Raw genomic sequence first — 27,064 nt, 5'->3', positions numbered from 1 at the left:
CTTGTCTCCAAGCATCTACTTCTCTCTCATTTACAAAAAAGCGAATGCGATCACAAGTCTCAGTGGAAGAAGAAAAAGGAACAAAAACAGGTGTACCACTTTCAAAGACAAAACCCAAGTGGACACTTTAAAAGGAGTATGAGGGGAATAATTTAAGGAAAACACGGCTTGGCTTTATACCAGCAGAAAAGTGGGAGAAAGAAGTCTTTGACAAGTTTTCTTCCTTTCTATGAATAATGAATGTGAGAATCGGGAGCAACTACATGCATTTAGATAGCTACTTGTGTTACACTTTTCAAGTGGAAGAAAGAGAAATGTGTTCCACCTCTGCAACTGAAACCTCATCTCAAATTAACATCATACACATTTATTTTACAAAATCATGACCATTTTAAAATGCCTTCCAACCAGGATGAAATCCTTCAATCTAAAAAAAAAAGAAATGCTCTGCTTTTCTTTAACGCCGTACTAACCGGTGTAGTGACTAAAGAAACTTGGAAACTGCGTACAGTGCTAAAAATATCTCGCAAACAAATGCAGATATTTCCCCCTGCCCCCCCAAAAAAATTGTCCCAATGCAATCAAAGTGGACCGCTTTTCCTATGTGTCCTCTCATCTCTCTGGACTCAAGCATTCACACACAAACACATACTCACCCCTCTGGCATTGATATCAAACAAATCTTTTCAAAGGTAAGTCCATGGGAGATCAGCCACTGCTGGCCTCTAATGTGCTTCGATGTGCCAACCGATGCAGAGAGCCAGGCCTTGCTTTCAAGGTGGCTGCAAGCTGCCAGTAAAGCAAAAATCAGCATATTGCCAACCATGCAGTAGCACCTCGGTCAGTGTGTTTTATTATTCAGTCTCCATTCAGCCTTGTGGTGGTCAGAGCTGCAAGGGGTGTGGAGTTTTTTTTTATGTTTGTTTGGATTTTTTTTTTTTTTATCCTTCCTGTAAATTTTGTCAAGACACAATCGGATGTAAACAAGCAACAACCTCTTCAATCACTTCAGCAAACGCGTTCATGTGCAAACATCAACAGACACAAGACCTCACTAATTGAAGACTTTATGGCATGCAGTAATATCTGTGCCCCTTCACTGTTTGGGAGTCCATGTAACGATGTATTAGAAACCCTTACAGTATATACATCCAGCATAATCTTAGAAATGCTGCAGTTTAAGAAGCAGCTTTAGGGGGGTTTTTTTGTTTGTTTTTTCCTCCCCTGTCCTCCCATCCCAAAATAAACATGGGACCTCATCCAGCCATGTTTGTCACAGTTCTAGCCATTTTAAACTTCAAATTATGGTTCCCACTGTAGATATCGGCACACTTACCTACAAAATGTCCACATCCCTCTGCTAAAATGGGTTTTGTGAGAAATATTTAAAACCTTTTTCCACATTTAATGCCACATATATCCTGGACGTATCCTGAAAAACAAAATTCCGTCTGAAGAGGGGTTAAAAAATGAAAAGTTATAGTAAATTAGTTGCATAAACATGTTTCCCCTTAAACTGGTATTTTCTATAATCCTTTTCTGACTCTATCTAGGCATTCAGTAGTCGCGATTTCACACCTCCGATCAACTAAATTAAATTTATTAATATAAAAGGAAGATTTCTTGACCTTTCACACATTTGCAACCTTAACAACCTCTTGCATCCTTTATATGTCTGTGCTAAAAAGTAAGATTACAACATGGAAGCCTTTTCTTCCAAACAAAATATCCAGACTTGGCTAGAAAACTCTAAAACAATGTGGGAAAACATGGTATACTTTGACACAATACAATATTAGAAGATATGTTTGGGGGGAAAAAAACTGACATTTAGTAACACCAAGATAACATTCTGCTCACAGTGAAATATAGTGTTGGCAGCATCATGTTCCGGGATAACGTTTTCTTAGATTCAACGGAGGTCATTGTCAAGGACGTCAAAACACCACATCATCAGACAGCGGTTTCTCTAGAAGCAAATATAATTTTTGGAACTAAACTAAATCTGAAAATATGCAGGCTAATCTGAAGAGGTCTGCAGACTAGGAAAAAAAAAAATCAATATTGTATATTTGCACAATTTTTGGAGGCGAGAGTCGCCAAATATCACAAAAACAAGCAGTGGGGTGCAAATACTCTTACCAAAAAAAGAAGACCAAGTGCTGGAATTGACTCCAAAGATGGTTTATGGCTGAGTAGAGTTGTGAAACTAGGATGTTACAACATTTTTACTTATGTTATTTGTAATTTTCTCCCTAACATGTCTGTAATTTGTTTTGTTTGTTTGGGTTTTTTTTTTTTTAATTGAAATTCATTTATCATGGTTTCAATTTCTTCATCTCACAAAGATGGCAGCTTAAACCTGCAGCATTATGATGTATAGATTTATGCAGGTTGACAGATTGAATTTTCCATACATCACTCACTGTGGGCATAAATTTTGTTGTGTCTGCTTCAGGACTAATTAGACACCAGCCATACACTGTGGTTCTGTCCCTTTGCCAGAGGAAAAAGGCATCTTGCCAAGACCCGCACAGCATATAAAATATAAACCTGAGCTCTGTCCTTTGCTCTTCGATAAGAATCAATGGCCAAATATTCCCAGCACTTAAGTGGCAACCATTAGTGAGCACCCACATCCGCGTTTGCACACACACACACACACACACACACTGAGGAACACACACACAGAGCAGTGAAAGTGTCCTTCGACTGGAGGACAAAAGTTTAAAGTTCCCCATGTTGGTGACCATCTGCCTCACAGACGTTAGGCGCTGTGCAGTAATTTATGCTTCAACAGGTTTCACTTCAAAGAAGAGAGAGGGTAGAAAACACATTTAACACATTTTTATATGCATTCACTAACACTGATAATTGTTAAAGAGAAGATATATGACTTGCATTATTAAAGTCAACTGATGCCAGGAGATTACTTGCGTAAAACTAAAAAGGCCTGAAACAATGAGATGTAAGGACACCAGGTGATTAATATGGTAGCAAATAGTAATTAATTCCTGACCAACTGGAGGGATATGGAAGCACGAGTGGGGTCTCATCCGTCTTACTTGTTTTAAGTCACAGCAGCATAAAAACATGTTTTATTAATCACTTTCAAGTTTCCTTATCTATGGCCTGTGTCCTGCATCTTAAGTTAAGTTGCAGGAGTTGTTAATAACAGCAGTGGGGTTAAAAATTATGTGCTATGACTCTTGGAGATGGGATATTTTGGGGTCTTTTCTGCATGGAGTTCACATGTTCTTAGTGTGCATGTGTGGGTTATAATGGTTCCGTTCATTGGTCGCTCTAAATTGTCCTTAGGTGTGTGCACCAGGTGAACAATTGAACATTGGATTGGACCTGTCTAATTGTAGAGTATTGTATTCTTATACAAATGTTTTAAAATCAACAAGTTATGGATCTTTACTGTCCTTGTTCAGAACTTTTAAGAAATGTACCATCTACAGTTCCTTAACTTCCCTATTACAGTCAGATGTTTTATTTTTTTAATGGCACAATCTTGGATGGATAGAGTGATGATGGTTTTGATGCTTATTAGTCTGAGGTTTATGAAGTTGTTGCTTTTTTATTGGTTATTTGCGTTTCATTTCTTATATGGATGATTTCTGCCAGATGTCAGAGGTATTTTTCAAAAAAGGTGATGAACAACAAAGTGACTATCTTAATCTTGCAAAAGTATACATACAATGTGTATTGTGGTCACACTGTTTTCAAAGGACAATCTGGACTTATATGTGTAAGGATTCATAAAAATAGCATAAAAGAATCATTTTACAAAGACAAAAAACAGTGAGTGAGGACTGCTTTGGTAATTGCACTGAAGTTACTCTTTGAATTAAGTAAATCAGTAGATTAAAAAGAAATCCTCGGCACATATGGCAGGATTAGTTGTGTACATTCACAAATTATGTGACGTACTCAATTACACGTCACTTCTAAGACTTCCATTGTCCTACATGAAATAAAGGTCCATACACAGGATTCAATACTTGTGTGTTGTGTTTTTCCATAATAACAGAGATTAAAACAGACAGGTGAAGACTGAAGACACAATGGAGAAGAGACAGCCCCGAATATAATCACCATATGTAACTCACCATATACAGGCTTCTGGGTGGGTTTGAAGGGAGTACAGATTACCACAAAGGCCATTACATAAGCCAAGAGGATTGTCTGTGTTTGTAAATGTGGGTATTTGCAGACATGCCATGTGGTGTGGAGGGCACACAGGGCACGGCACAGTCAGTTTCATCACTGTGTGTTTAGCAAAAGTGTGCTTAGCATGTGGGAGACAGAAAAAGGAGAAAGAGAAGAGTTCAGGGGGACAAAAAAGAGAAAGCAGATCTTTCTCGCTCTGGTGCTAATCCCCTCTGTCGTCTTTCCGCTTCTCTCGCTAGTACCATCACTGTCATTTTTATCTGTATCACCTCTCTGTCTGATCCCTCTTTTTTCCTACTTCCTCCTCCTCCTTGTTCCATCACTCCTCCAGGACTCCTGCTGTGCAGCCAGCTCACGCTCGTACTGGTATTCAGAACACACCTGCGCTCACAAAGAGCAATGCCGCACCGAGATTTTGAGCTTTGTGTATGTATGACCATTAACATTTGTGTGTTGCCACAAAACTTTTCCAACCCTCTGAAACTGGAACAACAGTTGCATCCGATGGGGTTTCTGTGAGCATCAAGCCTTATTTAGAGCAGTTATCCATCTCTTTTTCCTCTTTCCACTGGAATAAACAGAATTATCCAACTTTGCTTTCATAAAGTGAAGGAAGAAAAGTATAACTCCTCCAATAATGGGTGAGTTGTTTTACATCAGGTAGGGACCAGATGATGATATCAAGGCATACCTAGATTTAAAATCTTGTGCCTTAAAGCCTTTTTAGAGATGCCACGTGAAGTTAAAGAATTTAAAAGTAAAAAAAAAGTTAAAGTTAAGTGTTCCCCATTCCCCATCTCTTGCTGCACACTGATAATTTGCCCGATAAAGGAAGGGTGCTACATTTTTTTCCCCTCACTCACCGAGAACTCAGACATGATTTCTCAGGTTTTCCTGCAATACACTTCCCCAAAGCAGAGCTGAACCCAATCAAAAAGGTCAAGTTAGGATGTCTGGACCTAAGGCTTTTACTAACCCGATTACTAACCTTTGCTCTTACTCTCGGCCATCCATAACAGGTCCCTCTTCCCCCCCCATACACACAGACACATCATCATCCTCTCCAGAACGGTCTCCTTCACTGCTTACCTCTACTATTCACTCTGTGTTCCTGCTAAAACCTTCATCTCCTCATTTCTTGTCACTTGGCTCTCTCAGTTCTCCCTCCCAACTCCTTGATGAATTCCATACGTTAAAATTTAAGTCGAATATCTTATGCTCACCTTCACAGCCCTCCATGGCCAGGACCCGTTCTACTTTACAGAATTTCAGTGCTACACTACCATCCCCCCAACCCCCAGTCAGAAAACTCCAACCTCACACGTCTGCCACCAATTTCAGAACCTGGGGGAGAGACGCTTCAACAGCAAAGCCTCCTTTCTCTGGATCGCTCTTCAACAAAACAATCAGACAACATAGAACTACCTGCATATGAGTCACTCATGTGAACACCTCTTCAAAAGTACTTTTAAGATCCACATTAATTTGGATCTCCTTTGTTTTTGTTTATTTCTACTATTCAAAGAGTTTTAAAATGTTCTATTTGCACTGAATGCAAAATCTCCTAATGGACAAAGATGCAACCAATGTACACACACTGCTACAACGGCCTAAGGCATTAAAAATGCAAGGCACTGCAGCAACAGTTTCTAAAAGACGCAGCAGCAGGGCCGGCTGTGGGTCGGTATGCAGAGAACCACCAAAACAAAGAAAGGAATTAAAAAATTGATTAAAATCAGTAGGAGATCTATACAGAGTAAAAACAATGACAATTCGAACAATCTTACAACCCAGTATTTAAGGCACGGACTATGGCTGTGGATGTATTTATGAAATTAACTCAGCAGCAGCAAATTCAACAAGTTAATGTTCTCAATATCTTTCTTCATTGTGATATCAACACTCAATGCCTGCATCTAATGTGAGGGTAAAGTGCTGCCAAGCACCAGACAGGAAGAGAAATCCGGCCAATAGAGCCCAATCGAGGCTTAATAGAAGCCTAGTGGCAGCGCTGGCTGAGACTTCCTCCACTGACTGCTCATCATTCACTCCCACTGGCGTTTGGGGGATGGCAGGGGCTTTTGGTGCATCAAACAAATTAGCAGCTTCGTCGCTGAAATTAAAGCAGTGATGCACAAGCTACAAGTTTGTCCCCTCCCTCAAATACTGCACTTGTTTTGGTTTAGAGTAAAGATGATTTTTTTTCTGGAAATTATGGGGTCTATCTCTTGATCTGGCAGCACACAAACAGCCAGAGTGCCTGATTATAGTTTGATCAGAAGCCAGTCGTTTCCCTTTCAATCTCTGCAACAAAAAAAAACAAAAAAAACTAACCACAGAGCTCAGAGTCAAGACACTAAGAGCAATATCTGCAAACCAATAATAACTAATGCGAATATTGCAGTGTTGCATAACTGCTCTGTGTTTCAGTGGAAGCGCAGCTCCAGCTGCATAATGTGTTCAGCATCACCTCGCTTTTACATTTGACACTGTAACATACATAATTTCAACATCGGCTTACACAAGATGCCATTAATGTTTTGGAAATAAAAATAAACTTTTTTCGCATTCGCATCACAACTCAGAAAACCCATAATTACCACACATTAGGGTTTTCATCATACTAAAATGTTAAACTCCAACACCAATGCAATGCAAATACAAATATTCAGTACTTGATTTTATTCTCAGTAATGGGGATTTTTCATGAAATAAATAAAAAAAATAAAAATAAAAAAAAAAATAAAAAAAAAGCAACAACAACAGACCAGAAAGGTATGTTAAAATATGGCATTATTTGTATTGGGATAACTAGTGAAAAACCAACAAGACAGGGACAATTCATCAGCAGCTATCTAGTTAGAAAAAAATCCCAAACTACTGCGGTAATTTTGCCCCTTCATCATTCCAAAATGTTCTAGTTTTAGTTGTCTTGTAACCGATGGAGCAAACCTGCCATCTTACAGGCATTTCAAATGTCAAACACCAGCTTGGTGTTTTGATTCCAAGATGTCAGGTAAGCGGTCATCGGGGAAAAGGGAAAATATTTGTGTCTACGACGTGTGCAAAGTTACGTAAAGTACCATCTCAGAAAGTGCTGCAAAGAAATGTCCAAAAATGACTCAAGAGTAAGATTACATAATAAATGCTGGATCCTTTGGAGCTGCTTCAACTGTGTGCAGCTCCTTCAACTATTAGATCATTTAGGGACACTCAGATTGTATAAAGGGCCATAAACTTTCATATTCAGGACATTAAGGATGGGGGGAGAAAGAAAACAAGAGGCTGACATCAAAGTAAAAGGAACCCAGTTTGTACTGACCCCTAATCATACATTCACGATACACAACAGGGGCAAATCGGAGGTGACACAAATTCACAGATGGGACCGAACTTGGCGTTCCACAAGATATGGTTCCTTTCTTCATTTTTAGACACATATTAGAAATGCAAGAATAAGAAACGGTGTGGCGGCTCTTTTGGACTCCAGACAGATCAGTTTTTGTTTTGTCCAATTTCCCTTCCTCTCTGAATGTGGTCAGCCTGCAGTAATTTCATCATTAAACTAGCCCTCTTTCCATTTCGTCTCTTCTGTCTGCAGAGGGACTCTCCTGCTTGTATCACAGTGAATGACACACCAAGGTCACATCCAGCTTTCAGGTGTTTCAAGATTCTTGTAATGCTGTTGACTCTCTGGCAATTTCTAGTGCGGTGGAGGGGAAAATAAATAAATAAATAAATAAACTACTTTCAAAAAGTGCTCAGGGAAACTCATGTTTTTTCATATAAAATATATTTGCATTGACTTTCTTGCATCAAAACTACCATTTTTTTTTTTTTGGTATTTTGATAGCACAATCCATTTTGTACTTCCTCTAGTGAAAACATTTGAAGCAGCCCCACAAACAGCTTTGTTGCAGGCACGGACGATTAATATTAGCTCTCATATGCACTCGAATATGGGCCTACACATCGCAAACAAGCTAAGAGCTGCAGGGGGGCGGGGTTGGCACTGGGGCATGAAAGCCTGAGTCATCATGCCATGCGACATGTGTGCGTCTTCTCTGCAGGCGCTCAGCATGACGGCATAGTATAATATATAAATTGGAGCAACAGGGGGATTGATTCTTGCAAGCACTTTCATTTGCATACCCTTCATTAACAGACAAAAGCACCAAAAATCCAGGCCATCACAGCTCCAGTTGACAGAGGTTTCGGACGCGGGCTTTACTCCAGATAAGTCCATTAGAAAATGCCGTCTATTTAGGCTGGAGCAGCAAGGCTTAAGCCACTGAGATGATATTGAGAGCCCGTCTTTTCAGCTAAGCAAAATTTCAAGCATTTCCTTAATGTGCTGCTGTTGGCAATAGGCAAAAATGCTGCAGCCTCACAAGTCCATCATTAACTGTTGGTGAAACAGGACTAAATATTTTGAAAAGTAATTTGTTCCTGTGGCTTTCTAGGGAAAAAAAATACATCATCAAATACAAGGTTAGATGTAAGCTCCAAAAGAAGTACAGAAAACAAAAAATATGTTTTTATGGCTACAAACACCTTGCTGGGGTTAATTAAACATCTTGTTTCTTTTTTTAGATAAAGCTTTAATGTTTATACACCTTATGGTCATCAGGTATTTTCTGTTTAGCACTCATCACATTTCCTTCCCTTTTGACTGAACAGAGTAAAAAAAATGTTTTTACAACTTGTATTTGTTTGATAACTTGTGTTTAGTGAAAATATGAAGAACTTTTGAAATCTGTGATATAAACTGTTTCCTGAAATGTCACCATCCTTCAAGATCAAGATATTTTAATATCTCCAAGTCAGCAGAAAATGCCCTCACCAACACCTTCCTTTCTACCAAACTGCAGTCAAATTGTCTTTTAGGTAATGGGGATAAAAATACAAACCTAAGACTGTACAGAAAATGAATGTTGCGGCTAGTGGAGGCAATTCTTTCTGCCACAAGCAGGACTTTTGTGGCTGCAACACCCTGCATATGTCAAGTTGCAGCTCGTCTCTCGCAGTTTTCTTGCTCTTCTGTGCCTCACCTTGACCTGAAAATTGCTTCTCTTATTAAGGATGTCCCAGTTCCATCCAAACCACTGGCTCCAGGTCCACATAATGGCTTTTTTGTGCGATTAGAATCACCCCTAACTGTGTTGACACATCCCTATCTGAATTGGGGGGAAAAAGTTCAATATCACCTGCGGGGTATGTTATCTGATGTGACTACTACTTGCTTTACTCCAGATAGGCTGGAGTTCAGAGGTTTGCCCAATGTCACTGCTTGGCCTCATGGCACACAGGGTAGTTTTCTCATTGATCAAACATTTGCTGGTCTCTATTGTACTTGTGGTATGTAGTAATCTAAATTAATGGATCTCACTAACGTCAAGAAAAGCTGAATACTATACGACTCCAAATCACTTTAGTGGACCAAACATCTTGATTAGGGCATCCCAAATGTCTCCACCCGTTTCTTTTTATTCTGGGATGTAAATATGCATTTTGATTAATTTAATGTTTTTCCACATTGTCGTTCTTGCATGACGTAAGAGGGGGAGACTCAGAGTTCTCTCACTCAATTTTCCAGCAGATTCTCAGCCTTTTGGGATGGTTGAGCACAAATCTTGAAGCTATATTGGTTTGACCTGCAAACTCTTCAAATCATGAAACATTGTTGAAGTTGGCCAGCAAAACAAAGTACATTAAAGAGCTGTTTTGCAATGCTTTTTGTTTTGGCAAAGAAGTCTCAGACTTCTATAAAAAAAAAATCTATATTGAAGCCTTTTGACATTAAAACAAGATGAAGTTAGAAGATTATAGGACCAGATTAAAAATCCTCATATAAGATAGGGAGGTTATTGTTTTGATTGGTGTGTATTTATCTGTGGATTCTATTAAATAATCAATGAGTTGAACAAAAGTTATGTAGTAAGTCAAAGAAGATGCAATTTACATCAATCAATGTAAAAGAAAAAAAAAGGATTCATAAATTGAGATCCTTTTACATTTTTGCTAAGGAAAACATATTTACATTTTCAGTTTACTTTTTCTGCTCTTATTCAGTGACTGTTTCAGTTGAAAATTCATGTTTACTGTTTAAAATACAAAAACATCTATTTTTTTTTTTTTACAACTGTTTAAATGAGATGTCATTGACTGCATGCAGAAAGAGCTACTTTTCAAAGTATATTCAATTTTAAAGGATCCATTTGGTTCTGGCGTCATAAAAGCAGTAGGCATTTCTCAACAGTAACTTCTACAAATGACGTTATTTATGCAAACTGGCAGATTCCACTGCATTGACTCATATTTACAGCAGTAACCAAACAAAAGGTCACACCAACTCCTCTTATGTATTTCATAATGGGTTAAAGACAATGAATTGGTCCTTAATTATATTGTTTTCATTGAGGTCGCTGAGGTGAGGAACAAAGAGCCTGAGAAGAACATTAAAAATGCCACTATTCGGATGCCTGGGCGAGGCAGCTGAGAGCGGATAATGTTACGGAGACAAATCGAAAGAAAACATATGAAACATTAATGGGAAGAGAACAGAGACTCTTCCCCCCACTCCCCACCTTACTCCCCAACCCCTCCCAGATCCAGAGCAGCAGATTATCTACAGCAGCTACACAAAAATAATGAAACACGGGGTCGGGAGCAAAACAAGGGAGTGCATGGAAGAGGAAACAAGCCTGTAAACCTTGTTAAGAGAAATCTTACCATCCAGAAACAGCAAAATAATTACATCCATGGGATTGCAAATAGCAGAAAGCAGATTTTAAGAAACTAAACAGCACGGCTGAGGAGGACGAGCAGAAGAAACACTTGAAATTATTTCAGTATGTTCCGGCCAAGCGGCACCCCGAAGGTCACATGAAAGGCAGGCAGAAAAGCGAGATGACAAAATCTTTGTGCTTCACAGCATTCTGTAAGCCAGTCCCCTTTACAGGCACCACAGGGACTGTGGCAACCTGACAGCAGGAGTTTGACTCAACCCGGCCACACTTCCACACCCCAACAACAATGTCAGGCAAAACCGCAAAGGCTCAACCACTAAAACTGAAGTTACAGGCAAGCAAAATGCTATTCCAGGGTGATCCCTGGATCGTAAAAGCCAGTTTGTGTGAGTTTCGAGACACTTTTGATTCAGTCAGGTCACCTTGAAACAAAAAAAATCTTATTACATCAAATAAGTTCTTGGCTTGCATATTTAACAACTTTCTCAGGCGGCAGAGTGCATAAAATCCCTACAACATGACCTGTGGATGATAATGTCAGGCAATCAGTTCCCTCGCACACGTCGCGTTTACTTAAGGTAATTGAAGGTGTTGCGTTCTCATGCAACCTCAAATACACACAGTAGATTTCATGCAGGTCAGTCTCCGTCGACGTCACATTCAGAACGGTAAATGACAGTGATGTTTATACGACTCAGTGGGTTCACTGAATGTATGCCGAGTCCATTCTCATACAACTGGACAAGCCATCAGCTCATGTTCTTCTCTGCTCCGATCATGTCGCAGACAGCCTGGGCTTCAAAATGGCCACCAGTGCATGTTCTTATGGAATATTCAGAATATTTGTTTTGATTGTCAGGAAAGTGCTGTGTCGATTTTTTTTTTTTTCTTTTTTTCTGAAGCAGCATGGTTTGATCCTTGGGGAGTTCACCAAAGTGTCAACATAATAGGAACGTCAGACCAACAAATGAAATCGATAGAAGGCATAGTGTTACTACGGGGTAAAGTCCTGCATGAGAAGCCCTGAATTGATTGCTTTAAACAAATCCAATAGTGTGTAGGATACAGTACTTACTTTGAAAATTTCACTTTTGATGCTAGAGGATCTCTGTGGGATAGAGAGTGAGCAGCGGTCAAACCCTTTGGTCACAGAGCGCCTCCACACAACAGAAACATATTGACTTGCACTAATATGAGCACAAATCAATAAGGAAGAACATGATGCTTACAGAGGGCATAAACATTGCTGCAAAAGAAGCCAAGTCAATTCCATCATAAATCACAAAACGCTGGCTTGGTGAAATACCGGGTTACTTAATGAATGCGCAGGTCTGAAATCAAGAATGATCCAGGATGTTGCAACACAGTAAATGAATAAGATCACACAGATCATAGAAAACAAAATAAAAAAATAAAAAAAAGGTAAAGCTCAGTAAGACTGTGCATCTTTAACAACCCCTACTCAATAATTGAGTTCATATATTTGAAGTAATAATGCCACATGAAGCATCAGTCCCAAACATTCCATACTTCCACTTTTTGGGATTTGTTGACATCATCCAATAAAGTTTGTCATGATCACAAAATATGCTTCTCCTTAAATAAAGCCAATTAATTAGGAATATACCAGTACTGACATGAAGCACTGCATATGAAATACCAGATGGATATTTCCCTCACATCGTCTGTCCAAAACAATAAAGGCAGATGTAGTCAGTGTCACGATGATCTTATCAGCCATCAAATACATTTGACACTTCAAATACAAGCGAAGTTACTGGCAGCTGTCGACACGCTAAGGAATGGAGCACAGCATCCTCAGTTGTTTTTAGTTTTAAATCTGCATATCAACAGTACATCAGAGCCACCATGCCCCACGATGCCGGGTTACCTTTAAACACGCCGAGTCAACTGTTACAGAATTAATGCAAATGCGGGAAAAAGCCTGTGTCTAGTTTAGTTACATAAGCATTTATCATTCTTTATAACTGGTCTTGCAGTTTAATTTGGGAGTACCGTTTCATTAGATTTTTTGCAGGGTTTTTCTTTCTTGTAAGCCAGTTAATTACAGTTTGCAAGGATGGGAAATGAAAAAGCAAATTAAACAAGTATCCAGATCCAGTGCATGCAGCATGGATACATTCACCTCACTGCTCAATGCTCGTCATAAAAGACAGCCTGCAGTTGTCCAGACCCATCTTACGATCTGCAAACTACAATATAAGAACTGAACTCAATCTTCAAATCAGACAACTTTTTTTTATAAATATTTTAATCTCACAAAGACATTCTACCAAGATAAATAGAAGTTCTAATAAAAAAAACGGTTGCCTAAACACTAGGGTTAAATAGTGATGCTTTAAAATACCTTTATAGCCGTTCCTCTCTGACAGGGCATTAATGTTTTTAAGACGTTCCCAATTTGCTTTTGGTTCACACTTACGTCTTATACTGCATCCTCAACTACATGAAAACCATACATTTTCTCTCACTGAGAACGAGTAAAGGTCGAACCAGCCATGAAAATTGGGTATTTTCATTGTGGACCTCAAGCACGTCTCCAGGAACAATTAGTGCACAGATTGGTGACCTCTCATGTGTTGATGATTTCCATACACGAAATACACATCCCCACTAACGGCCCCATTTCTACTTTCTCTCTCTCCAGAATGATGCAAAGTGAACAACTTGTTTTGTCTGTTGCGACAAGAATCAAGAAATCTCAAAATTAAGTTTTACAAAACGCAATTACAGGGAGCACTCAGTATTCTATTAACAGCAGCTCTGTTGATGTCCCCCTTCACTTTTTTTATTGAACAAAAGCCCTGCATGGCCTTGTGAATTTTGATGAGTCACTGACAAAGACCGGCATCGTTTTGCTGGATTTGCAGCTCCGATCTGCGCGTCTGTACCTGGTTTAACATATGACTCCTCAAGGTTATGTCCTATCCAACGCCAAGAAACAGTTCAGCAAGTCAGCCATCAGCAGAAAAAAAAAAAAAGCAGGGGAAAAAAAAAATCTGATAAAGTATAAAAATATATTAAGGCAAAGCGACATGGCAGCAGAGCTTCTGCAGCTTAGTCACATTTGTTGCCATTTAAAGCAAAAAGAATAAGACAGAAACAATAGTAAGAGGGCACAGACGCAGAATTAGATCAAAGCTTATTTGACCTTGAAGCAGCTGTACAAGGTTCGACTCCTGACCTCGACCATTAGTTCATGTCTTCCTTCTCCCCTCCCCGTTTGTGAACCGACTAAAAAAGCTGTAGCCCTAGTATATCTAAAAAAAAAAAGAAAGGAAGTATAGAATAGAAGCTCTTGAGTATCTTTAGAAGGTATAAAAGATGAGACCAGAGTACACAAGGGGTCTTTGATTAGCAGTCCTTCAATTCAGACAAACATCCTGTGTTCCATTAATGGTGCAAAGCAGATGTGCACTGAAATAACATGAAAGCCAAGGACAGGCATCATAGTATTTTTCTTCTACTTGAAAACCTATCCTCTCGTCCTCCCCAATTTCACCAGCCAATCTTCGCGCTCACACCCATTTGATAAACTACGGCACTGCCTTTAAGGTCAGTTTGGGTAAAACAGTAAGTTCTTAGTCACTTATTTAGACTTGTATGTCACACTAAATCAAATCTAGTCTTCGAGAGATACCACCAAATCCCGCATGCAACATGCATCCTTTCCCCAGCACACCTGAATCAAAATGGCTGAAATTCCTCATCAGCCAGTCATTCAGCTCTGCAGAGCTCTGCTAATGAGGCATTCATTTAAGGGCACCCCTGCACTTTATGCAACTGTGGTGCACTGGCTCAGCAGAAAAGCATCCAGTGCAAAAAGCAAAACAATAAAATGACACGAGAAACTGGCTGGTGAATCTGACAGTTTTCATTTTGTATGGCTCACACTGGTGCCCTCTTGGTTGTAAATATAAAAGAGAAAAAACATTTTCCCATTAGGGAAAGGCACTACACGCAAGATCTACTACATCACATTCAATACGTTGTTTTGTGTGGATGCAGTTGCTGAGAACAAAAACTCAGTTAGTTGTTTGTTTTTTTTTTGTTTGTTTGTTTTTTTGCAATCGTTTCAAAATGAGTTGCAGGAAGAGTTAGAAGATGCCAGAGGCAATTTAACAGGAAGTCATGTTCTACAGTGCATCAACACTTGCATATTGAGACAAACTGCTGGTTTAGTAATGTTTACTATGCTAATTATTAATACAAAATATGATAGACATTCGGCTAACTCAAGCTATTCATTTTCCAATTCAAAATAAACTGCTGTTCCACAAACTTTGTATTATATCATGCTTGATCCTAAAATAAATAAGTCATGGTTACTATAACAAAGAGAGCAAGCAAGAAAAAATAAAAGCTAGTACATCACAGTTTTAATAACACTGATAATAAAGTGAATCTTTCTTACAAAATTCCTCAGAAAAAAAAAGTGCTGCTGCCAACATTCTAGGATTTTGCTAACAAATTAAAATACAATATTATTCACAGGGAACCTTGTATGCATCCATATTAAAGAGACAGCATCTTGACCGAGTATTTCCTGCTTTAACACCAGAAATTGTTCCCATTCTGTAGTCCAGTCAGGGAGCTCACAGCTCAGTGAGGTTTTCTTGTAACTGCAGGGGGAAGAAAAAAAAAAAAAAGCTTGAACGGGAGCACAGATACTGAGTGAATCAGAAGGAAGATTAATGATAAAGATATGTCACAGTCAATCCTTGCTGCAGCAAGAAGCTGCACAGGGCTACTATCAGACGCAGCAGTTATTGCTGATGCCTGTGTGTGTCCAGAGATAAGTCTGCAAACATGTTTCCGCCAACATCTCTGTGCATGTGCAGCCCGCATTATTTGCGTGCAAATTCATTAACGCTTGTGCAACTCATCCACTGATGTTGTCCACATAAAGACAAACTGATGTTCTGCCTGCCAGCTCTGTAATAATATCCGCGCGAGTAAGAATGTGTGTTGCCCTCATTTGGGTGTGTGAGAGCTATGATGTCTTGAGTCTGTCGATGAGATTATCGGAAAAGCGCACAGACTGACAATTTGATCTATTGATCTGCATGTCTCCCACTGCCTGGGCGCCTCTGAGTTATGGTGCTGTCATTTCCTCTGACCACCACCAATAAGGAGGGGAATCAGCAATATTGTCACACACAGCTGTAGAGACCCCTCACCCCCCCAAAAAAAACCTACATATCCATGTTAAAATGGTAAAAACAAACATTCATGTCTCTGACCAAAACCATGAAAATTATGCAAGTTCCTCCAAGAGAAAAACAAAGCATAGTCTCTTTTTTTTTTCCAATCACCATCTGCAGAAAACGAATAATTCCCCATTTTTTGTAAGCTGATGAAATTTATTAAAGGTCTTAAAAAATATTCAATGAGAAGCTTTAATCTGCAAACAACAGGATTACAGAACCAAGGATAGGCAGAAGCTGGTTTAAGATGATTTTGAATAAAAATGCCAGTTTTATGGTTTTTACATCAAAAGTATCATATGAATATTACCACATATGCTGCTCTGCTCCTTATAGATTAACGCTGGGAATCTGGGAAGCTGATACCAACTTCCCAAACACCAGTGCTCAGTGAGAGACCTCACACTCCAAGTTTAAGCTAACTTCATATGCACAACTGACCTTTGATACTTTATGAAGAGGTTCCAGGAAGAGTGAGCGAGTTAGTTTCCACATGCCTCCTTGTCTCTGAACTAGAAAAAATAACTCATACTGTTTGAAAATATCAAATTAACATTTAAGGTTTTAAATATAAGCTGCTAAATTCAAACTGTGACGTTACAGAACTCTTCTTCTGGCCCCACTTAAAAGGGGTAAATTTGCTCAATAGTGACACCAGCTGTTAAAACAGGAGAAGCACAAGTACTGCATCTGAAGAGCTAGTCTGAACAACAACTGCACTATCTAGACTTCCTAATTCAATTATCCTAGGGCCAAAATTTTAGCCTTATAAGTTTGAACCCAAAAATGAAGACAAAAAAAGAGCTTGAACTCAGAATTACATATTCAGTTTTTTTTTATATATACATATATAAAATCTGAGTCACTGTTAAAATTAGCTCATATTTTAATGTCTCATTAAAAACAAAAATGCAAAGTAAAGAGGAGCTTGGCCAGTTAACATGCCAATGATAATTATATTGTAGTTTATCATTAAAAATAACAACTTGGTCAATATTTATTTATTAAAGGCTTGTAGAATTGTTGCTTGTATAGATTTATTTTAAATAATAACCATTTAGTTCTACTGGCCTGAAATATGCATTCAATGACAAGAAAGGGGCATTACTACAAAGATTCTCCTAGATGCAGTGCTGTGAAAAAATATTTTCTCTCGCAGATATCTTCAGTATTACTTTGTCGCAGTTAATTTTTTTTCTATTCAAATATATCTTAAAATTAGATAAAGATGGTTCGAGCAAATAAGAAATACGTTCAAATTGTCTGACACCTTAAAACTTAAAAAAAAAGAAAAAGACAAGTTACTTATAGAAAAAACAACGCATGAACTAATTACATCTCTTTTTTATTAAAAGAACTGTTAGACAAAATGTTAACGGTGCTTTTTTGTTTGCTTTTTGCGCAGTTGTAGATTACCTGATGCTTCCTAAATAATGAAGTCAGACGTTCCATCAAGCAGGTAATGTATGCTGATAGCTGGCCTTCAATGTTCCTTGTACGCCAGTTACATTTACTTCATTTCACTGATCTGGTTAACCTCGCAAGGAATACGGATCCTGTTCTGGTAGTTCTGTTCATTTTGGCTAGAACACAATGGACCAATAAACCAAAGGGCTCTATGTTTTTTCATTATTATAATTGTTTTTTGCTATTCCGCCTTTAAACAGAAACGCCGTAGCCTTGGTATGTAGCACCGTTGCTCCTGCTTGTTTTGTTTTTTTTTTTTTTTTTTGCAATTACACAGTTAAATCAGCGCATAGCTAATATAAGGTGACTGCTTGTGCAGCAGAACCTGTTTTCTAAGACTCATGACTTCTTTTCACTGCGGATATATTGTGCTGAAAACAATTGACTCTGTGTGCGAGCAAGAGGGAGAGAGTGATAAAGTGTGTGTATGCACTTGGGCATATCTGACTCAGTGCATTACCACACACAGATCAATAAGGATTCTATTCTTGGCCATTAGCTCTAGAAAAAGGGATAGCCTGCCTCCCCAAGACCTCTTATTCCCTCCACCCCCTCCTCTCCATCTTCTCTCAGCCTGAGCTCAAACTCAGGTCGTCTTGCTGACCAGATGTTTTTTCCAGCCGGTTGATGAAGGACAAAGCAAATGCAGAGGCTAGCATCAAACGCGGGACCGTTTCGTGGAGGAGCCCCAAAGCCTCCGTTGGCTTTGCGGTGTGAACAGATCAGGCCTCTCCTCAGAGGATACACGTTGGCTTCTGATGTAATTCTCAGCTCTCTGCTGTACTGCCAGGCTAAGGCCTCTGATCTGTGCATCCTGTAAATGCTCCAAAGGGAGAGTGGCGCAACCAAATGTCCAGGAGGTCGCCCAGGCACAGAAATGCACACGAAGCACAGGATTCCCTGGAGGGGACGCAACCAGCCAAAACTACAAAACTATCAAGTAACAAAGCATACAGCAATGCAAGACTTAGGAGTTGTGAAACCTCCATTTCACCCCTTCTTCAATGTCACAGTGGCATCAGATAAAGCGTCAGGGCTGACTAAACATCAGAATAACAGAGGAGGAGGACGAGCATCAAGGAGCAGATATACGCCTCCCATTTCACTTTCGTCTGATAAAATTATCTGATCCACATCAGTCAAACGTGAGACATTCCTCCCTTCGTTCGATTTCAAAGCGACCACTTTCCCCAGCAGGATCCCAGCCGAGGATAATCTGAAGGGAGGGGAACATTTTGATCTCCAAGCTGATTGGTGCCAGACTTCTTGGTTGCAGCCTTTCTTTGCTTATCCCGGGGAAGGATGTAGTAGCATGTAAGAGATAAGCCCTATTAAGTCTATATGCTCCAGTTCCTGCAAATGCACCAGCACGGACATTTCATCGCCCGTCAACTAATACGTGTGAATCTGCTCCGGCTAGGTTACGCTTCTTTTCAGCTGGAACTGTGATTCTGGAGACTGTTGGAGAGAATCTTTGCTATTGATCCTCTCGATTGCGGCACAGGTGAGGACTGAGTCATGAGCACGGCTGCCAGCAGGTAGAAAAGGAGAGACAACAAGGCGGACGGCTCTTCATCACACTGTAATGAGCTGGCAAGGGTTGTTGGACAGGCAGAGGAACACATGGAGGAGCTGTAAAGGTGGCCTCACGCAGGCTCGCTCGCAGGCGTTCTCTGAAGCTATATGACTCCCCGCGGTGTCATTTCATGGCAAGCTGTTGTTGCTTGCTTGCGTAAATGTCCTCATATTGCAAGACAGCGGTGCACTTGTGGCGAGTCGCAGGACATGACGCGACTCAGTCACTTGAAATATGTAACGAAAGGTTCAACAGCAGTGTCGGTAGGGGAAAAAAATGCCCCCATAAAGTAGCACTGCAGAGTTGGTATAACGTAACACATTTCATCATGGCCGTGCGACATGATTATCTTAAAGGTATGAGAGGTCTGCAGACTTACAATTCCTGCACCACTGAGACTCAAAAATGCAGAGGCTCTGCAGAGCTGTTCATCCAAAACCCATCAAAAAAACAGGGGCAACACACACACACACACACACTACGACGCCGAACTTTTCACATTCTGTTTGGTTGTAAACATAAACCTGAGAGTTCTTTACCAGGATGTTATGCGATTACACAACATAAAATATGTGCATCATTTTAAACAGGAGGGAAAATTATGTATGGTTTTGAAAAGTCTTTACCATACTAACCTTTTTTTTATAAAAGCAGTTTAGAGAAGTCACAGCTGACAAGTGTTGCACACACATGCAAAAACAGAAATGTCTACAGACTCCTTACAAATAAAACAAAAAGTGTGTGCTATTCATTAGCATATTCCTCTTTTAGTTTGCTATCCCTAAATGCAAACCAGAGCAGCCAATTGCTTTCAGAGAGTACCTAATCCACTTGCACTGCGCTTTGTTAGAGAATGTTAGTGGAAAACAACGTAGAGACGTAGAACACAGCAAGAGAGCCAATAAAAAGCCATGCAGAAGTTTAAAAGAAAGCGTTAGGTTACTAAATGATATCAAGGAGATGCTTAATCTGTCAATTGAAAATGAAAAGAGTATACCACATCAGCAAATCCTAAACTGACAGACCTGGCAAGGAGAGCATCAATCATGGAAGCAGCCTAGAAACCTGTGATAACTCCGCAGAGATTCACCGCTCAGGTGGGAGAAACTGTCAACAGGACAGCTATTAATCACGCAGTCAGCAAATATGACCTTCGTGGAAGAGCAACAAGTAGAAACCAACTGTTAAAATGAAGCCATAAGAATTCCTACTTAAGGTTTCCCACAAGCCCTCTTAGGATGTGGCAAACACGTAAAAGAAGATGCTCTGGTTAGATGAAACCAAAATGTAGCTTCTGGGCCTACAGCACAAAACTCTAAGGTAGAAAAGTAACACTACACATCATACTGAAAACATCATTTCCACTGTAAAGTAGTGGTGGCCTGTGAGGATGTTTTTTTTCTTCAAAGGGGGGCAATGAAGTTGGACAGAACTGATCTAACAACTGGAACTATATCTATTATATCTGTAACTTTTAGCTTCTGAGCTACAAACTGCCCCATGTTGATCCAACAATTACAATCATCCACACTGCGCAAATAAAACACATCGATACTTGGTGGTTTCAACATGAAACATTGTGAAAAAAGTTCAAAGGGGCACGAACAAGCGTTAAAACACACCTGGGCTTGGTTAAAAATGAGAAAAACCAGGTGAAACTGAAAGGAAAAAAGAAACTAGACCTATAGAAAGTCTGCAAAAACTCATGATGAAGTCACCAGAAAGTCTCACTCCTCAAAGCAAAACGCATAAAAACGAAAGCTTACTCAAGACCTTTGCGGCAGAACTGTCCATCAGCCTCAGACTATGGCAGCTCTGATGTTCACTCGCTTACCTGCTGCCGCCTCAGGGCACAGACTTCTGCAACAGTTCAAAAGGTAAATGAAAGGATACAATCTGAGAGCTCCACTCTGGGTACCGATGGCCAGGATCTTCTGCACGGGGTCGAAAGCCATCGACGACGGCTGATGGGGGAAGCCATGACGGACAGTCTGGTGCGACAAGCAGGTAGAAGATGGAGACGGAGGAGGAAGGGGGGGAAAAAAAGAAAAGTCAGATTTCATAACAGAAAATATCAATTTGCATTTCACAGCAGGGGTGTTGCTTTGTTGGAGGATGTCACACACCTGATTTCGGTAAACAAATAGCCCAGATGGATGTGGATGGCTGTTATGAAACTGGAGAATTAAGCTTGAAATTGCAAAGATGAGAGAGAACAGGATGAGGAAAAGGAACAAATCATGTTTCTGTTTAGGTTTGTCTTCTGCAAAAGGCTGATATTCTGGCCTGCTTTGGTAATCACAGGCCTATTTTCAGATTTCTTCTCCCTCATTTCTTGTTTTATGTTGTTGTCCTTCCTCTCTCGCCGCCTCCCACATCAAGTCGTGATTACACTGAAGTCTGGAAATAAAATACATCAATAAAGTGCATTTGCTCATGATCTGGTCCCCTTACAGGCCTGTATGGCACGAGCGGGGGTGAGGGGGGGAGAGCGAGGGGAATAAAAAATGTTTCACGGTTGGTGCATGTGTGACTGTGGTTTTATGGCATCAGTCAGTCATCGGTGGGCCCTTGGATTTGTTTGCTTTGTGGCAGACGGCTAAAGCGTGTTACATAAGGAGGACTCGGTGCAGCAGAGACACCTGCCTCTCTTGCAGAGACGTTGCAGACAGTTCTGGTCTGGGCAGACAGGGAAGGTGCGAGAGGGAGTGTGAAGTCTCATTTGAAGATGCTTCAATCAGATGTCTGGCTGTTTTTTATTTTTGTTTTTTTTTGTAACATGCTTGAACTGCTGTATCTACAGAAGGTGCTGAGCTGCCTTGTGTTTCATGTATGTTGACATAAATCTAGCAGCTTTTTTTTTTTTTTTTTTTACCTTAAGAGGTAGGGCGTTTTTGATTTTTGAGATACAAACACAAAAATCATACTGACAGTCGTTCAGTCCCCAAAACAAAAGTGAACAGCGTTTACGTGCCTTCCTGGAACATTCGGATTCTCCAGCATCCCAAATCTGATGCTTATCAGGAGCAACACGTCAACACAGCCGATCTTGTGTATATCGAGGAGAGACTCAATAAATTGATATATTGTTGAAGATATTTCAGAGATTAAAATTTAAAGAAGAAACTTATTTTTATTGGGCAGTGTCTTACATGCAAAAGGAATGAAATAGTTGCAGTCCATGTCCTGGACACATGTGAGCATGGTGGCTCTGAAGCTGTGACTCCAGCAGAGTTCACACCATCTAAACCCTCCACTGAGCTTTGCTTCGCTTCATGGCTCTCCCAAAAAGCTGTGGTTATTTCTATAGCTTGTGGAATTTTTTTTTCTACCAGTGTTTCCTTCCACTTAACTTTACATTATGTACAGCAATCTATGAGCTTCTATAGCAATGACCTTTTTTTTTTTTTTCCTGAGTCACCGTCCTTGTGTAGGTTGTCAGGACAACTGGAAAGCCAACCGTCTTTTTTCATCTAATCTTCATTTTTTCTAAGGAAATGAACTTCAAGTTTTTATTAACTGTAACCCATAATCATCTAAATGAATAGAAACTAACACCTGGATTAAACAACACTGTGTGTTGTGAATCTACAATGTGATATTTTCTCTTTTTTATTGAAAAATTATTGAAAATAATTAGCTAGAAATTATGCTCTAATTTACTCTGTTGCATCTTTAAATTTAAAGGTCATGTTTTGCAACAATCCTAATTCAGCAACACAAAAACTACTACCTGCAACAAAATACTTTTCTGGTCTCATTTCTTTCTCCTAGGTGATACAGTCCTTAGGGAAACAAAAATCTGAATTGGTAAAAAAAATTCAAGTAAACAAATAAAAGAAATAAAACAGTCTGAATCACGAAAAGTCTGGTCTCTGCATCTTGTTTGCATTATTATTTCTGGCAGTCTTTATAAGTACAAACTTGATTTCTGCAGAAACTTCACCACCCCAACTCTGATTCCATGTTCAACACAGCTTCCTGTGTCTACTGGAGACTCATGAAAACAGTCATGGCAAATCACAAGTTTAAAAGTAATCCAGAATTGAGTCTTTAGCATCCACGCAGGTCAGAAGTGTGGGGGGGAAAAAATCGATACCCAGCACACACAGTGTGGTTTATTAAAACTCCACACCTCATCATTAAAGCACAACTGGGGAAATGCCAAATTAACTTTGCAGTGGGCTGAGATGTAGCATGCATTGCATGAAAATTGCATGAGTGTTTAATTATCCCCTCTGTTGTTACTCTGTGCAGTCTAGATGGAGAGATGCAGACATTTTTCTTTATTTTTTTCATTATTTCCTACAAACAGGCTCGGAGTCACTTCAGGCAACATCACTCCATGCAGGACAGAGAGCCTGCATGTTTTTTTTTTTTGTTTTTGTTTTTTTTTATGTGTGAAGAGTGGAGTTAAGATGTGAGCATTGGAGGGCGGTAGAGGGGGGTAATGTGAAAGGAAAGACACATACACATAAGCGTTTTGCTAATCCAAACCCATCAGATTATGCAAGATCAGGATCAGTTGTGCCCAGCCCCTTGATATGACAGTTCAGACCATGCACACACACAGCAAACTCTGACATTTTGCACAGAGTGTACCGACGCATGTCACCATACTGTGACCAGATGACAGGGAAAAGGTCCAAAAATGCAACCAAACTGAAACTGTTTCGAGCGCACAGTCACTTGAACGTAAGATTTGCCTCTCAATGGATGTTTTACAAACTAAAATGCAATCAGTGAACGGTTTAAAGATCCTCTCCGTGTCTCTTAAAAAAAAAAAGAACACCTGGAAATAGTTGAGATGAAGATTTGAAAAGAACAAAGGATCTCCAAATAATTATATAATTCTTTGCAGCTTCCCCGCATCGTGTGCATCCTGGAATGGGATGACAGCAAGCCAAACAAAATAAATTAATTAATTAATTAATTAATTAATTAATTAAACGGCGCACACAGACAGGATGGCTTAGCTGGAGTCCCAACGAGCTGATAAGAATCAGAAGTCTCCCCCACCTTACAGAGCTGGAAATGCTCGGACTGGAGCGTCTCCTGGATCAGGTTGTTCTCCTGGGGCCCTACTTGGACAGACGGCGTGGAGGAGGAAGAGGAGGAGGACGCCTCTTTCAAGCCGTCCAGCACCTTCCTGATGTTAAACTTCTTCATCTTCTCGCCGCGCAGCTCAGATTTGAAATCACCGGCAAACAGGGGGTGGGGGGAGGAAAAAAAAAAAAAAAAAGGAAGAAAGATGAGTGCAGCCCACTTTCTTCCCCACGAGCACGCACACACAGACACGCGCACGCGCGCTCTCTGTCTCCCCTGATCTTGTCCCGCGAGCGTCACATCTTAGTGCCTCTCCTTTAGCGCAGTGTCCATGCTGGGAAGGCTCCGGCGCGCGCCGCACAGGTCGCCTCTCTGAGGGGTGGGGGGAAACGTGGAGGCTGGCGTACAATTTGCTCGAATCCGTGCTTGCTGCGTCTCCCCTCTCTACCGCCACTGCGTCTCGGCTTCACTCCCCGCCCCTCTCGGACTGTGTGCGCCCGCGTTTGCTCACCCAAGGCGGAAACGCGGCGCAGCGGTGGAGAAGCTTCTGCTCTTGCGCATGTCTGACAGAGTGGAGGTTTCAACTAAAATCCTGCCACCTTTCCAGACCGTGTCCTCCCTCTCTCATTTTTTTTTCCCCCCCATCTGTCTCCAGCGACAACGCCCCCCTCCCTGCCTCACTACCCCCGCCCCTTTTCGCGGCCACGTTGTGGAGTTTTGCTCCGCTGCACCTGGTGATGTGGGGATGCTACAGCTTTGTGAGAATCCTGCGTGGGGAAAGACAAGCAAACAAGCCGCTGCTTCTGCAACATTCTTTTCCATTGCACCCAGGTCCTGTCAGCTTGTATGGAAGACTCTCCATGGAAACACTAGGAAGTAGTGGTTAAGGTGCTCACTTTGTAAACTTAACGTGACTAAAATAATGATCAAAAAGTTACTTTACTTGATTGATGATGCAGAGAGTGATACATTTTGAAGTAGAGATTTTAGAAAATCTGAATAGTACATAAGACCAACATCTCCTTTACTTGTACACCTTTTTCTACAACGTTTTCCCGTCCTCTCAACTTTCCATTCATAAAATCGCTAAAGGCGATGGCAACAACATAAAATTTCTGTTAAAAATCATTCTTGACTTGTTTTAATTTCTGAGAAACTTGGGTTTTAGTTTACAGGTAAAATTAAAAGAAGGAAAGCATTTACAATGTCACTCTACACAATTATTTTCTATAATAGTTTTACACTGCAAGTTGAAATGCTAAAGGAAATGTGTCTTATGAGACTAATCTAAATCAGGAAAACTTGAACACTTTTTTTTTTTTTTACAACTTGTATTTTTAAATTGTGCCTAGTCACAAGTTCAGTTTCCTAGTTTTAGAGAAAACACAATAGCAGCGTTCTGGATCAGTTGCAGCTGTCTAACTTTTTAGGGAGACCTGTGAAGACACTGTTTCAGTAATCAATTTTATTATCATTGCTTATGATCAACAAATGAGTTTTTCAAACTCCTGCCGAGACGTCATCATACTTTAGTCCTGGAAAAGTTCTTCGGGTGATAGAAGACCAACTTTATAACTGTCTTTTTGTGTCTCTGAAGGTTCAGGTTTTAGTCCATCATTACACCAAGATTCTGGCTCTGATTGTTCAGTAGTTTTTAACTGTAATAGCTGAAGCTGAGTACTGACTCTTGATTTCCCTCTTTTTTTCTAAGCATCTGCTTCCTAGTGTTCATTGTATTAGAGCTGTGTAACATCTGCATACGTATGGTAGCCATTACTTGTTATAATCTGAGCTAGCAGGAGACTGTAGATATCAATGGAAAGGGGCCCCAGGATGGGGTACCCTGCATGTTTCAAAGTAGATGGTCAAATACAAAATCCACTCTTCTGACACAAACTGAGACTTTATACTGAAAAATGAAAGGTAAGAAAAAAAGAGCACAACCACACATTTTCTTACATGAAAACAACTGTATGCTCATAACCCACCACCATGAGTCTCCTTGGCATTAACTGCATTTTTTTTTCTTTTACTACCACAATAACAAGTTTTGTAAATCACAAACCTCAGACACCAGCTTCAACCATCACCTGTGCACACCGCTAGTGGGCGGACTCAGAGGCATACGAAACCAGAGCAGAAAGCCACGTCAAAGACCATCGTTATTTTTTTTCCCCAAGATAAATTAACATGTTTCCTGTTTTCATGCTGCTGTTTTAAGTGTGGGCACAATTGCAATGTTCAGTCAATGAGCTTGGCAATTTTGTTAAAGCAAACAGAATAATGCATTAGGATTCTGGCAGAAAGCATCCGGTTGTCTGTATGAAATCCAGGCCTTGGGCAGCACAGTTGCTTTTAATAAGACAATTATGAGAAAGACAACGTCACTGTGGTCAGGAAATTGTTGACAGAGAGGCTCTGTCAGAGTCAAGACCTTTATCTCAGTTAGTATCTGCAAAGGAAAACTGATTGTGAGGAAAGTTTTGAACATAACAATAATGATCTGAAGACTGTATTTTAATAAGGATTAGCTTGACATCCCAGAATAGACATGAAAAACAGTCCTAGTAGCAAAGAACTGTTTGATCTCGCAACGGCTGTTTGGCCTAACAAAGATGCAAAGCTAAGACTTATTTTAATCGAAACATCTTCACAAAAATATTTAAAAACTTACCGTTATTTAATTTTTTTTAATGTGTTTTTGCCTTTTAGTATTCTAAATTCGTAAACGATTGTTAATTTAACTATAAAACCCAGAATCAGAGGCGGACAGAGTTGATAAAAATTGTCCTCAAGTAAGAGCGGCGGTACTTCAACATATT

The 27,064-nt window shown here is 40.0% G+C and overlaps 1 protein-coding gene across 6 annotated transcripts in view; it reads right to left on the bottom strand.

Moving 5' to 3' along the window:
• Positions 1-24,843, bottom strand: part of stxbp5a (syntaxin binding protein 5a (tomosyn)) — a 114,252-nt gene extending 89,409 nt beyond the window's left edge. For all 6 annotated transcript variants that reach the window (XR_001661660.1, XM_007547543.2, XM_016669582.1 and 3 more), the window contains exons 1-2: positions 24,216-24,843; positions 21,090-21,187 (exon numbers count right to left, since the gene is read on the bottom strand). Coding sequence is in view for 5 of the 6 variants with exons in the window: in XM_007547543.2 (XP_007547605.1) it covers positions 21,090-21,187; positions 24,216-24,365 (248 nt within the window). In the remaining variant the exon portion in view is untranslated. The remainder of the gene's footprint in view (positions 1-21,089; positions 21,188-24,215) is intronic.
• Positions 24,844-27,064: the final 2,221 nt, after the last annotated feature.

The sequence above is a fragment of the Poecilia formosa genome, unplaced genomic scaffold (assembly GCF_000485575.1).
Source record: "Poecilia formosa unplaced genomic scaffold, Poecilia_formosa-5.1.2 Scaffold1, whole genome shotgun sequence".
Lineage (NCBI taxonomy): Eukaryota > Metazoa > Chordata > Actinopteri > Cyprinodontiformes > Poeciliidae > Poecilia > Poecilia formosa.
This window is presented reverse-complemented; position numbering and strand designations above follow the sequence as displayed.